Source organism: Pipistrellus hanaki (genome assembly GCF_964339955.1).
Source record: "Pipistrellus hanaki genome assembly, chromosome: 3".
NCBI classification, from domain to species: Eukaryota; Metazoa; Chordata; class Mammalia; order Chiroptera; family Vespertilionidae; genus Pipistrellus; species Pipistrellus hanaki.
In genome coordinates this window covers 150,744,460-150,759,631 of record NC_140505.1, presented here as the reverse complement: position 1 = coordinate 150,759,631, position 15,172 = coordinate 150,744,460, and the positions used below count along the sequence as shown (strand labels likewise).

Sequence of the window (15,172 nt, the reverse complement as noted above, 5' to 3'; positions counted from 1 at the left end):
CTGGAAGAAGTATGTTTTGAGAGAGTTGAAATAGTTACTGTATTTCAAGAGAGCTTGTAACACAGGCCATAACCCTGTTACAGCATTGTCAATACTGTAAAAATGCCAATATTCGACTCTGTTCAAGTTTTTTCACCATTGCTTTTTTCTAATAGATTTTTCTCCCTGAGACTCTTTTTACAATAAATATAATTACGTAAGATTATGTTTGATAACCAACAGATTGAGATGACATTACAGAATGAGAAATAGAATTTGTTTCAAAATGGAAGTAAAATGAATAAAAAATTACTCTCGAACATGAATTGTAATTACACTTTCCAGAAATAACATAGAATAGCAAGATGACAGTGGGCCATTTCCACACAGTGAGAGGTGAAGCATCCCATTTTAGATCGTCCAACTACCTGATGATAATAATCTCGAAGCTGAGGATGGTGCGGGAAGAAGCAGGAGACTGTAACTGTGACAGCAAATATTCAGATATGACTTCTTTCTTTTGTGTTAATCTTTTTGTGAAACGAACTTCCTCTTGCAATAACTTATAACCATTTTGTAGAAAATAAATGAATTTGTATTAAGAGCAGATAACATAGTGTGATTTTAGTTATTTTCTTCAATTATGTGAGAAAGGTCACTTATAATTTTGTTCTCCTTTTCAGAAGAGTCTACCCACTAAGAAAAAGGGTATATACTTTAAAAATAATAATATATATTGAAAACATGATAATAACCTATTTTTTTAAAATATCTTGTGGCCTGAAAACAACAATTTGTGAAAAGCACTTGTCATTGAGAGGAAAAATAGCATTAATTGCTTACTATAAGCCAGGTCTTTCATATATGGTCTCAAAATAATTATCACAATAATCTAATGAAGTATATTTTATTATTCTTCCCATGGTATGGAGGTTAATAAATAGGCTGGGAGATGCACTGTTAAATACAACCAAGGCAAGATTTAAATGACTTAAGCTGTTTGTTAAGGGAAATGAACAAAGCTCTCATCCTCAAGGTTGATGCTAGAGCAGACACAATAAATTGGAGAAGTGAGCCATAGTTTGGATCTAGAAAATGTACTACAGTGATTTCTTGTAAGGAAATGCCTGTTTCCTAGCCATACACATCAGTATTAATTCATTTGGGACATATGACTCTTTGCTCTGTTCTGTAAATGCTGTCATAGTGATGTTGTGGAGTGATTCTCTTCTCCTCCTGTGGCTGTGAGGTATTCCTCTTCTTGTCCAGAGAGGATGCACTGTCAGGAACAACTGCTTTCCAACATGTATATATATTTTTGACGGATTTTAAACCAGTTGGCCAGTTCCCATATTCATGTTAATTTGTTGATTGTTCTAGATGTTGCTAAGTACCTGTGTTGGTCACATGTTTAGGAAAAAATAAAAACTAACACAGGAAAGGAACAAATTTCCACAGAGCATTTAGAAATTAATTTATTTTGCTGTTCAAAAGTTGTTAAGTCCTTATTTGTTACAGACTACTACACAGATAGCAAAGAAGAGCATTATACCAAGATTATGGACACAGCCACCTGTCCCCAAGTATTTACAAGCTAGTGGAATAGAAAGCTATCAAACAGTAGTGCTAGCCTGTTTGGCTCAGTTGATAGAGCATCAGTCCTTGGACTGAAAAGTCTTGGGTTTGATTCTGGTCAAGGGCACGTTCCTCTTTACAGGCTTCATTCCTGGCTCTGGTGGGGATGTGTGTGTGGGAGGCAACCAATTGGTGTGTCTCTCTCACATCAATATTTGTTTATCCTCCTCCCTTCCACTCTCCCTAAAAATCAATGGAAAAATATCCTCAGGTGAGGATTAACAACAACAACAACAACAAAGAGAATCACAGGATAGGTACCATACGCTGGACAAAGAGTTATGAGAATACAAATGAGCTAGGCCAGGTGGGATGTGACTTCTTAAAGGAGTGGTCTCTATGGCTAAAGGAGTGGTCTCTATGGTCATAAAGGACCGCACAAATGTTGATGCTGATTGTGGAAAAGAACCTCACGTGCAAAGCTCAGAGGCGTGGAAACATGACTTGTTTGAGGGGCTGTGTGCAGTGAATCATGGCCTCGCAGAGTGCTTTGGGGGGAATAATACGAGATGGGCAGGACATTTTTTTTTTTTTTAATAAAAACCTAAATGTTTTCCTTGGGATTATAGAAGCAAATTATCTTCAGTCTGAATAAAAATAGAGATTCTGTTCTGACTTGTTTTTTCCTAAAAAAAAAAAAAGCACCTTTTTAATAGCCCCAATTTTATTTTATTTTATTTTATTTTTACTTATAAACCAGCACAATGTAAAATAATTTCATTTTCATTACAGTTTCTGAGGAAGACAAAGGATTTGGACCAATTTTTGAAGAGCAACCAATTAATACCATTTATCCAGAGGAATCACCAGAAGGAAAAGTTTCACTCAACTGTAGGGCACGAGCCAGCCCTTTCCCGGTTTACAAGTAACGTTCTGCCCTTCCTTTTTTCCAAATGGGGTAGTGAACTAGGGATTACAGGTCAGCATCGGTGACCAGTGTCAACTGAGACAGCTGTGCTGTAAGGCTTTCTACAAAGTCCAGGGACATTAACAAAAATGTTGGCAGACAAGTGATTTTTAAAAAGTTATTAAATGCCTAAGTAGATAGTAATTTTCTTAAACATATGCAAATAAATAATTTACTTACTAATTTCTGCTAAAAATAAAGCCAGTGCCATTTGACATTATCAATTTAAAAATTGTGTGATGGAAATCATATTAATCATACAAAAGGTTATATGAAGATCATGCACATGTGAAGATAAAATGTTCGTATATGTATTGGCCTACATAACTTATACCTACAAATGATGGATAACATTTCTATATTTACTTCATTTAAAGTGCTTGCATAAATAATTCTAGAAAGCTACACATTTTTTTCAATAGTCTCGAATATATGTCCAGACAACACAGCACATTTCTTAAATGCCTCTACCTATTGAACAATCTATATAAATCTTTTTTTCCTATTTTTATGGGGTACCTATTGATGATATAAAAAATAACTTTTAAAAAAATATAACAATGAGTTTTTCTGCTTTGGATGGTTCAGAAAAATACATTAAGAGTTTCTAGCCTGATGCAAAAAATAAGATTCAAAAATTTAACAGATGCCAATGGATTTGAATTTCACTTATAGAATGGTTCCATGAAGACAAAGCAAGTGATTGATGCAGAAATTGGGGCTCTAGTATGTTAATGTCACCTCACATAATTGAAGGTTGTCATTAAACAAGGTTGATTTTAATAGTAGGTTTTTCCCCTGGATATAAAATTGGCTTTTCTATTGTTATAAAAAGAGAATACCACTTTCCCCCATTTAATTCTAATTAGACTCATTTTTACTTGCCTCTGGCTATAATAAAATTATTCTTAAAACAAAATATATGAATTTAGAAACCACATCACTATCCCTTTTAAATTATTTTTATTGTTTTAATTTCATGCATGGGAGTGCAATATAAGTATATATGTTATAAATTATACTTTGTTTTGAATATATTTGATGGAATAGACTTATTTCTACCCCTAAGCCATACATAATGGGAGTTTATGGACATGGAACAATATCACCAGTAGGAGCTGTAGTGGAGATCTAATCCAAGCACATGATTTTATAGGAGAGGAAGCTGAGCCCTGAATAAGTAAATTGACTTTCTTCAACGTGAGTAAATCAGAGACCCAGGACTGAAACACAGGTTTCATGATTTTCAAAGAAATGTGTAATGTTTAGTAGTTTGACAGCATCTCAAAAGCTATATCCGTAGTTCTTATTCTGTGACTTTGTGTCCTTGACGTGCACACATAGAACCTTAGCATATCAGGCTGGAAAGGAGGCAAACAGATACAAGAGTTGTTGTAGTCAGTGTTCTAAAAACATGTGCTCCTCCTTGCCGCCCTCCCAATGCTACCCCTATCCCCCACAAAGACAGAAGCAAAGCTTTGGAGAACTATAGTTTCATACATTGTTATTAGCAGCCCCCTATTTCCCCCTCCCTCCAGTCCCATTAAGTGTTCTTACCAAAATTTCAAAAATAAAGATAAGAAGCACAACTTCGCTTGGCAAACCCCCTCCCAAGGTGGCACGGCACAGAAGTTGCCAGGACAAGTGGGGCCTGACTCTACACATTAATGTAGAGCTGGCAGGGAAAAGCATGTGTCTCGTTTGTTCTGAAGGCTGTCTGCCATCCACAGCATAATTAGAAAAAAAAATTAGCTAAGGATTTAGTTTGTCTGATGGGAAAGAACATTTGAAGTTTTAAAAATTTACTTAATATTTGGGGCAAGTCTTACTAACTTGGTCATTATGCAACTTGTCATTAGTGGTTTTATATCTGTGGCACATACTGTGATAATTTGTTATTCCTGATAACATCCTAAAAGGTATAACAGTGAACTAAGCCTTCCACTTCCCAGCCTTAAGGATTTTGTTATTTGTTTCCCCAAATAACAAGGGTTCAGATAAAATTGCATTTAATGATGTTGTGAGAGGGATTTCAACAATGTTGTGGGTGTTTCTGAAAATTAAAGAGACCAGTGAACTTACCCAAACACAGCAAAACCTGATTATTATATGACATGAAAGGCAGAATCAGATCCCCTGGGTGGAAGCTAAGGCAATAAACTGGAGTCAACATACTGTTTTGGGGAAAGAAACAAAACAAAACTTAACAACTGGAACTGCCCAAAGGGAAACCCATTCATTCACTTGGCAAAGGCTAAGCAATTTGACATTGGATGGTTCGAACAGAGACAAGAGTGCCATCAGCTGGGGAAGGGAGAGGATTTTACTGGTTGGCAATTTGGTAATTTTTTAAATCACAAAGCAAGGTTTTCCATGTTTGCTTTGAAATCATGTGCTACATTGTAAAATTTAAAACTAAGAATGTTCCAAATATTCTTAGGCCTCTTTGCCAAGATTCTGACCCTAATCAGAACAGTGCCAGGAAATAACTGCAACCACAGTCCCTATTTAACCATAGCTCTTATCTTACAATTTTAAAAAATATATATTTTTATCGATTTCAGAGAGGAAGGGAGAGGGGAGAGAGATAGAAACATAAATGATGAGAGTCATTGATTGGCTGCCTCCTGCACGCCCCCTACCGGGGATCCAGCTGGCAACTGGGAGCCCCTGACCTGAATGGAACCCAGGACCCTTCAGTCCACAGGCCAACACTCTGTACACTGAACCAAACCAGCGAGGGTGATAGCTCTTATAACACTGTGGAAGACAAGGAACCTTAAGGATGAACCCTGATACAGAATCACTATAAAATTATGCAGGTGGGCAGCTTAATTGAAAACTACTGTCCACATGCATTCTTCTTATCATCCCACCGGGAAAGTTGGATTCCTGTTTCTAGTCAATTTATTTATAACATAATCCCCATATCTACAATACTACATCTGTGGCTTGGAAACCAAAACTCAATTGATTTTTATCATTTTAAAATTATGTGGTCAGATTATGACATTTACAGAGAAAATCCAGATTTCAATTAGTTTGTTTTATTGGAAAATTCTGACATATTACTTTATATTTATTTCTCTCAAAGTAATGCTTTTAATATTTAAACACCATACCCATGTATGCATGAATTGAACTAGTGCAAAGATGGGCATCATTTATAAACCATGTATATCAGCTAAGAAACCAATTTATCTAGAAAATTAAATATAGTATTTATCCTTTGAGATGCTTCATGAAAAAAAGTGGGACTATTTTATGCACTTGAATATTTAACTTTCGGTGCCTGAGCTAAATTATAAATCATGAACCCAGAATATGCAATTATAGCATGTAAAGAAATACCACAGTGAGCCATCTATTTAATTGCCTGAATTCACAATGAGCTGTCCCCATATTAATTTAGAATGATATTAGCTATGCAAAGTTCATTTGAATGAAATGTATTTCTTTTCCTCATAGATGGAGAATGAATAATGGGGATATTGATCTGACAAATGATCGGTACAGTATGGTAGGAGGAAACCTTGTTATCAACAACCCTGACAAACAGAAAGATGCTGGAGTCTACCACTGTGTAGCATCAAATAACTACGGGATCGTCAAGAGCACTGAAGCCACCCTGAGCTTTGGATGTAAGTAATTGTAACCTTACAAAGCACAAGTATGGTTTGGAGGAGTAAAATTTAGATGTTATCATAAAAGTTCAACAAGAGGAGCAATAAGGAAGAAAGGAAGTGAGAGGAAGTGTCCATAGATGGGTCTAAGGTGATTAGTGGGCCTTAGTTGTGTGGAGAGGGAAAAAAAAAAATGCAGGAGAGCAAAGCATCCTGAGAGATATTATAAATGCACTTGAAATAGTGAAAGGTAACATTAGAAAATAAGCTAAGGCCATATCCTGAAAGATCTTGAATAAGTTTCTAAAGATTAGCTTCAATGGAAATGTATTCTCCATGGGGGTGATGCCACTCGAAAGGGAAAGTTGGTTCTTGGTGGGGAGAAACCATCTTGGATATTACAGCATCCTGGTTTGTGGCTTTCCAAAATGCAACCCTACCTGACAAAGTCTCATCCCTTCTTTTAATTTATTTCACTGTGAATAAATTAAAGCATGATTTAATCAAATCAGTTGTTTTAAATTTAAACTAAATTAAATGTCTCTTTGGTTGGGCAATAATAAAACATATTTTGAGAAACACTGTGCTGAGCTAACAGAAGTTGTTCTGAAGGGATATTGTGCCTCCGGGGAGGAGCTGGCCTCCTGGTGCTGCAGTATATGAGTGTATAGGTCAGCATTTACATCTTTTGGAAAGTTGATTACAGGATGAAAATGATGTTTTAAGAGGATCCACATGGTAGTGATTACTGGGAGGCAATGAAACAGGGTCAGGAAACAGTCAGATTAAGTTGGGTGTGACAACAGTGGGACTGTAAGTAATAAACAATCCTTGTAGAAATAATCGACTGATTGCATTGCACTTAACTAAATACATTTTATCTTTATTTATTTTTGAAATATATTTTTGTTGATTTCAGAGAGGAAGGGAGAGGAAGAGAAAGAGAGAAGCATCAATGATGAGAGAGAATAATTGATTGGCTGCCTCAGCATATGCTCTACTAGGGATTGAGCCCTCAGCCCAGGCATGTGCCCTTGACTGAAATTGAACCCAGGACCTTTCAGTCCACAGGCCGATGCTCTATCCACTGAGCCAAACTGGCTAGGGAAACTAAATAATTTTTAAAGGAAGTCTAATCAAATGGTAGAAACATTCTGTTCTATTTAAAAAATGGAATGGGAGCAAATAAAACCAATTTAAAGGGTGGTTTTATTTAAATGATTTTACATGCAGAGGTTATGGTAAGTTATCTATGTTGAAATATGAACTAAGTATCTGAGGTTGGGGGTGGCAATGAAGTGAGACATTAGGACTAGATATGATATTTAGGTTTTTCTGGGCAAAGGTAACAATTAGGAGGATGACTTTTCAGAGATATAAATATATTGAGAGAAATAACAATTAGATTTTATAATTTGAGTACTGATGACAGATACGGAATGAGGCAAGGTGGCAACAGAATGAGCTACAGTAAAACTAATGAAAAATCAAATAGTGGAGCATGCAGAAACCAAGAAAAATGTGAGTTCCAAATAAATACATAGGGAAGAGTCAAAGAAATGAGAATGGAGAAAAACGCAGAACTTGAAAAGGACCAAGAGATTGCTGACTTTCATGTTTCTCACCTAGGATCCTGCCTTTCACCCTAATTCCTTCTCCACCTTGGAATCCTAACTCAGAAAGGGAAATATACCTTTCAAATAAGTCCATGCCTCTAAGTTCATTGCTTTCTTTGGTAGATCTCTGGTTTTGTCTGTTATCCTTGTATTTCCAGATATTCTTATTGAGAGTTTTCCTAAAGGTGAAGCAAAAGTTTAGGATATCTGGAATTTTTAGAGTTGTCAGAAGAGTTATGTTGGCTGCTACCAGTATCTGTAAGTTCAGGTTCCCCACAGAAGTCTGTAGTGTATGTAAATCTACCACCAAGAAACGGGGAATTGACTTTGGTTTCACCAAACCACCCGAGAAGAACCATCCCAAGTGAGTTAGCAGGTGAAAGGTGGACTTTAATCACTATCTCTGCTGACCAGAGAGAGTGAACGCTTCCTTCCTGTTTTCATAATTAGATCTTGATACTTTCCCACCTGAGGAACGTCCTGAGGTCAGAGTGAAAGAAGGAAAAGGAATAGTGCTTCTCTGTGATCCTCCATACCATTTTCCAGGTAACTTTCTCTATGAATGTGAGCGTCTATGGAATGAACTGGGCAAGCTTTAATTTTCTTAACAACAATGGTACATTTATAATTAAATTGGACTCAATATAATATTTCATGTACTAGTGGTTGGAAAGGGTGTTTTCTTTGGTTCTTTAATTACTTGGCCCTTATCCCAAAGATTTATGATTGTTTCTGTTTATAAATAATATTCTCAAAAATGTATACACACTTTGACAGCTGATAGCTCAATTTTAAAAATGAAATGTATTTTAATAAACACTGCCTTTATAATTAATTATTCAACGTGCGTCTATAAATTTTGGGGACATATTATATTTGTTAGATTGTGTTCCCATTAATATTTCTGTTACACTGGAGAAAATATGGTAGACTTTCTACAAATTACTCCTGAAATAAAATGGTACTGAGGAGTGATGTGTAATTAGTCATTTTATTAACAATTTAACATCTACAATATACTGTGAACTGTAATTAGACATAAGAAAGGGATAAAGTCATTAGGAGCACCAATCTGAAAGAATAATCATCTAATTTAGAAAGGAGATAAATTAAGTGTTACCTGTTACAAGATTCAAACTTTGAATACATGTTTTCAGTAATTTGATATGGCTGTAATAAAAGCTGCTGAAGTTGAACATTTCATATATTTTCTTTTTTGTTGTTATTGTTAATCCTCATCTGAGGATATATTTCCATTGATTTTTTTAGAGAAAATAAAGGGAGAAGAGAGAGAGAGAGAGAGAGAGAGAGAGAGAGAGAGAGAGAGAGAGAAACAGAGAGAGACACATCAATTGGTTGCCTCCCTCACACACTCCAATGAGTGATGGGGATCAAGCCTGCAACCAAGGAATTGAACCTGGGACCTTTCAGTCGGTGGGCTGACACTTTATCCATTGAGCCAAATTGGCTAGGTCTTTATATATTTTCAATAATTTTCACTTGTTTTATTTATTATATTTGTCTTGAAGCAATATAGAAATATCACTTTTTCACACTGGAGAACTGCTTTGTATGTTTAATATTCTTATAGTTCTAATATTATGCCATAAATTAGACTGGGATCAAACCTGCAGCCTTGGCATATGGGAACAAAACTAACCAAGTAAGCTAACTGAGCTAACTGGCTAGGGCTAGTCCTCAGTATGTATTAAATAAGTGGAGAATTCTCATCGGGCATTAAATCAGCCAGAGCAACTGCTGAATAGTCCAATACTTATGTTCATACACACATCATCATGATAATTTCACTGACCTAGTTTTTGTTCCTTAAAAGTTCAAATATATAAACATTATTCCATTCTTCTTCACTCATTTCTTATCAGGGGAATACAAAACACAATCTTAAATTTTAGAGAAATTGAATAATAGCGTGGTAAAATTGGCTGACCAAAGTTAGTTTAGAATTAAAATGCAAGTCTCCATATTCACATAAATACTGAGTACCCAGACTATTCTGAATACATTTTGTGTGTGCTGTCTTAAAAGCAGTGTAAGTTTAGAAAAATTTTTTGTAAGGAAATCTATATTTTCCTTAACTTTTTATTTTTATTTTGAGAATTTAATTATAACCAGAAATCATGGCAACACATTGAGTTATGTTTTTAAATGAGAATAGGAAAGAATTATTTCACAAATCACATATTTACAGTATGTTTTACAGTTTGCTCCAGTATCATTTTGAAGCAAAGATTACATGGCATTATTTTCTGCCTAATTTCAAGAACCCAATTTCGCAGTTTAAGCTGTCCCCTAAGTTTCTTCCTATCTTGATACTTCTGTGGTATCCTAAATCAGCATAAGGATAACTATTAAAATGATAGAATTATTCACAGGTATAAATGTCCAAAAAGATATATTCTAATAATAACTTTACATTGGAGAATTACGGTGGTTTAATATTTTGTTCTCTTTGAGCTCTACCAATACTTTCTATTTATTTTGATAATACACCACTTCTGTCATTTAAAATTAAAAATTAAGAAGAAGCATAATGTAATCATCTTCATTTACTTCCCTGATTGTATAAGTTGCTGAAGAAAATTACTTAGCTAATCTAAATGGAAAGCCCTGGGTTATTATGCCTAAGAAATTCTTGTAGGTTTCCATAGTCAGCTCTCTCTTACACTCCCTGTGACAGCTGTACCAGTCACAGTGAACTCTCTTAAGCAACAGGGTAGTGTGTCATCTCACATCTAACATCCGATCTAACTTGATATAGAGATCCCCTCTTATAATCTTCCTAGTAGCAGTTATCATCACGTGGTCATGGCGTTTTCAAGGGCATCAGCATTTTGTGACTGAGAAGTATGAAATGCCCATAGTTCCCTATTGTGCATTCCTGCTGGGCATGACACCCGGGGAATCTTCCCTCAGAGTAGGAGGGGGAGATAGGAAGATAAAACTGCATGAAAAGGAGCAAATTCATGAAGAAATTCAACTTTTGGTCACGCCAGTCAGTAGGTTTAGCCAAAGGAATTTCCTGAGGTACCATATGGTATGCTTCCTAATATTTAACAAAACCAGTAGCATGCATTTCTCTGTTTCTGTGATTTTTACTTTTTAGTGTGACCAGAACAGGTTATATAAACTCATTTCTAAATCTATAATTTACAATAGGAGCACAAAAACAAAAAAGACATAAAGCTACAGTATGGTTAATAATATTGATTTTATTTTAAAACGCAGGGAGGGAAGTGGGTCATGAGCTTTGAATAATCAGACTTTGATTAAAAAAAATCCAGTTCTACTTAATAGTCATGAAATTCTAAGCAAGACATTTAATATCTCTGAGTTTCATTTAGTCCATCAATGCATTGGAAGAATATTAGTAGTCCATAAAATAATTGAGAAAGAGAGATATAATTGCTTAGCAATATGCTTATATTCACTCACTATAGTAGCTTTGAGAAAATTTGCACTGTCTTGTCTTCCTTCCAACATCTGCTCTATAATAGCCTAGATTAGATTATGTTCTAGGTTATTACTAGATAATGAAGTCTTTGCTTTTGGAGAAAACTTTAATACTTATTAGACAATATATTTTTTTCTAGATGATCTTAGCTACCGCTGGCTTCTAAATGAATTTCCTGTGTTTATCACAATGGATAAACGAAGATTTGTATCTCAGACAAATGGCAATCTCTACATTGCGAATGTTGAGGCATCAGACAAAGGCAATTATTCCTGCTTTGTATCCAGTCCTTCTATTACAAAGAGTGTATTCAGCAAATTTATCCCACTCATTCCACTACCTGAACGTAAGTATTTTATTTGTTATACTAGAGGCCTGGTGCACGAATTTGTGCACATTGAAAGAAAATTAATTAGAAGGTGGCGGGTGGGACGGGACTGGGCAAGAGGGGCCGGACATGCCCTGGAGCCGACCTCCCAAAGTCCCTTTCCAGCCAGCCGCACCTGGGGCTCAAAGGGGCATCTACGGAGTGAGTGGGTTTCCTCCAGCAGGTGGGTCTCTCAGCCTGACCTGCAGGAATCAGGCTGAAACCAGCAATCCAACATCCCCCAACGGGTCCTAGAGTGCAAGAGGGCATTCTGCAAAGTTGCTGTTGCTCAGCAGTTCCTGCATTGAGCATCTGCCCCCTGGTGGTCATTGTGCATCATAGCTACTGGCCAGTCACTTAGTCTTTTATATATATATATATATATATATATATATATATATATATATATATATAAAATATAGATTCTGTTTTTGCAAGGTTGTCTGCTTCTGGAATACCTAGTGTAATGAAAAGAAATATCCAGTTGGGAGATGCACTGGCTGCTCAGTCAGGGCAAACAAAGGATGCTCACTTTAAGAGTATTGGTCCTTCCTTAGCTTTTTCAGTAGAGGTGATGAGCATCATGAAAGTAACCTAAGATGGCAGAGTTCGGACTGACTTCATCTAGTTCAGGAATATAAAGTATTGATTTATTAGCCAAATATCAGAATATTAATTCCAAGGGAATCACTGATATCTGCTTGTTTTCATGGTCATTCACACTTATTAGTAAGTTTATAAAGGAGAATAAATAATTAGATTATAAACTGTATTATTACAGAATGAGAAGAAAAAGGCAGTTGGATTAATTTGATATTTTCAAGGAACTATTTACATGAAGCATATTGGTATATAAATTGCCTTTCTGATGTAAGTAATTAGCATATGTAGTAGTACTTTTTACATATGCTGTAAACACTGATGTAATTGACTGTCCTTTTCCCAGGCTCCTATTAAACTGCCTTCCTTTTTAAAAAAATATATTTTTATTGATTTTTTACAGAGAGGAAGAAAGAGGGATAGAGAGTTAGAAACATTGATGAGAGAGAAACATCCATCGGCTGCCTCTTGCACACACTCCACTGGGGATGTGCCCGCAACCAAGGTACATGCCCTTGACCGGAATCGAACCTAGGGCCCTTCAGTCCGCAGACTGACTCTTTATCCACTGAGCCAAACCATTTTCGGCATTGCTTTCCTTTTTTTAATGCACCATCTCTTCAGAAAGTCAGATCACAACATATTTGCTTACTTCACATTGGTTGGGATTCAGTAAATATCTCTTGACTTTCTGGCTCTTTTTCTCTCCCTAATCTCAGTAGTCTTGACATAAGAAATGTCCAAACCTGTAGAGAATTTTTGTACGAGTTTATCTGAACCAAACTGATGATATATGCTGGGAAACAAGATCTCAAATGTTCCAGAAAAAATAACAGTTTTGAAGTTTCTTTTATGCATGTGAGATTAAGGAGGGGACATAAAGAAGATTATATGAAAGTGGGAGGAAGCAAGGCAGAGGTTGGATTACAGAATAAAAAGATAACGTTTCTTTCTTAAGGGTGGTTAAATCTAAAAGAGGTATGTCTTCCGACATCTCACAAAGGTATATTAGCCTAGGTGCACAGGAACAATGGACAAGGTTTGCTTAAAAACCTCTCACTAAAGAAGGGATAGGCCTAAGGCCTGACTGCCCATCATGACGTGGCCATTGGGAATTGATAGTCAGATCACCCTGTGAGATTACTGACACTCTCACTCACTACTTCACAGAGTTAAAAAGAGCCATGAAATAAAAAACTTTATTTTTTTAACCGTTTTTTTCCTTATTCTTTCCCAGAAATTCAGTGTTTCTATTGATTTTTTTAATTTTTTATTTTTTACTTTTTAACTTATAGAAGTGTTTCTCCTCCTGTTTAACCTAATTCCTCCAAATGTTCTGATTCACCTCACATTTGATTTATTAGGGACTTCATTACTTACTTCCTTTCTTTTCTAAATCTTCCAACTCCCCTCCATTCCTTTCTTTCTCTGTCTTCTTTTGTTTTCAGTGCCAACAATCTTCAGTAACCCAAACAACTTTCTATTTACTTATCCAAAGGAAGTTTTCAGTCTAATTCTGTGACACTATTGGTTTCTTCAGCCTCTCTGGAACTATCCCTTCTTTGCCCAATTTTCCTTCGTCCTTCCTCTTTCCACTCTTCGTCTCCCACTTGCCTCCCAGACAAATTCTATGCAGATCTTCCTCTTTCTTATATTTCTCTCTAATCTTTTCTAGATATTCTCACCCATTTACACATTTCCACAGTCACCTGAGGCAGGTGGCTCCCAATACACATTTCAAAAAATTTTTCCCTGTGTTTAGAGTCTTTAATTTTATCTGCTGCCTGGATTCTTCACAGAGAAGGTGCTCAAGGATATTCAGCTCACAATGTTTCAAACACACCTGTTATCTTACGTCTAAATCTCTTCTGGTGTTCTTATCCCTAATTTTAGCAATCTCATTATATTTCTACTATCTCAGGGTAGCATTTTTTTAGGGTAGCATTTTTAATCAACTCCTTTCCTCCCCTCATCTTCAGGACAGTGAGTTTAGTGGTTTTCAGTTAGTAAGCACTTGGGACCTTTGAGGGAAATGTGGAACCCCAAGATGCTGATTCAGCAGGCCTGGGAAGTGTCCCAAGAATCTGCAAGTTCAACGAACATCCCAGGTGATTCTGATAAGTTAGATATTTAATCTACATCTTGAGAAAACATTGATCCAAGAGTAGCCCTCTGGATTCTCCCTCTAACACACCATTGAGATCTCTTCTTCCATTTCTCTTCCCTCTGTGAGTGTTCTAGGTCAGACTCTCATCTTTTTTCTTTATAAATTTATGAAACAATCTTCCTTAGATCTCTAACTCTATCCTATATTTCTCTTCTCCATCCTTAAAAACTACCAAAAAGGTCTTCTCCCTAAACCAAAGGTAAGATTTATAATAATTCTTGTACCAAACCTGTTGGTAATTTCAAAAGATTTAATATCACAGTTAAAAACCTTCTAGATTGGTGTTCAAGATCATCTTTAACTACATCTACTTTAACATAATTTGAATTGCTAGATCTTTTCTTTTTTTAATCCCCTGCACACATCTGGAGCTTTGTCATAATATGCTATTTCCTCAACCTGCACTAGTCCAGTTCAAATGCCTTCCTTACCTGAAATAAATTCCCCTACCCACGTCCAATTATCTTTCTTGGCTGCTACTTTTTTTTTAGATTATTTATTTCCATTTTGGCTTATATTTCAGGTGATTGTGTATTTCCTTGTCTCCTTAGTATCATTTGGTATAAAGTACATTCTCACATGTGATCCTAAATAATGTACTTCACCTTTCTGAGCCAATTTCTTCCCCAACAAAGGAACAGTCCATCTTTTAGGACTGATGTGTTACATAAATCGGTCAATGTACCTGCATTTATGAGCACAGTGATGTCTGAATAGACAATTCCTTTCCTTCTTTCTCTTTTATCTTCCCTCTTTTCAACTACTTCCCCTTTGCCTTATTCTCCATGGACACTTATTTCTCCCTT

The 15,172-nt window shown here is 35.9% G+C and overlaps 1 protein-coding gene across 5 annotated transcripts in view; it reads left to right on the top strand.

The window, feature by feature from the left end:
• Nucleotides 1-15,172, top strand: part of CNTN1 (contactin 1) — a 269,971-nt gene that overhangs the window by 147,324 nt on the left and 107,475 nt on the right. For all 5 annotated transcript variants that reach the window (XR_014794409.1, XM_084876636.1, XM_084876637.1 and 2 more), the window contains 4 exons: nt 2,347-2,479; nt 5,990-6,162; nt 8,211-8,306; nt 11,372-11,578. Coding sequence is in view for 4 of the 5 variants with exons in the window: in XM_084876636.1 (XP_084732762.1) it covers nt 2,347-2,479; nt 5,990-6,162; nt 8,211-8,306; nt 11,372-11,578 (609 nt within the window). In the remaining variant the exon portion in view is untranslated. The remainder of the gene's footprint in view (nt 1-2,346; nt 2,480-5,989; nt 6,163-8,210; nt 8,307-11,371; nt 11,579-15,172) is intronic.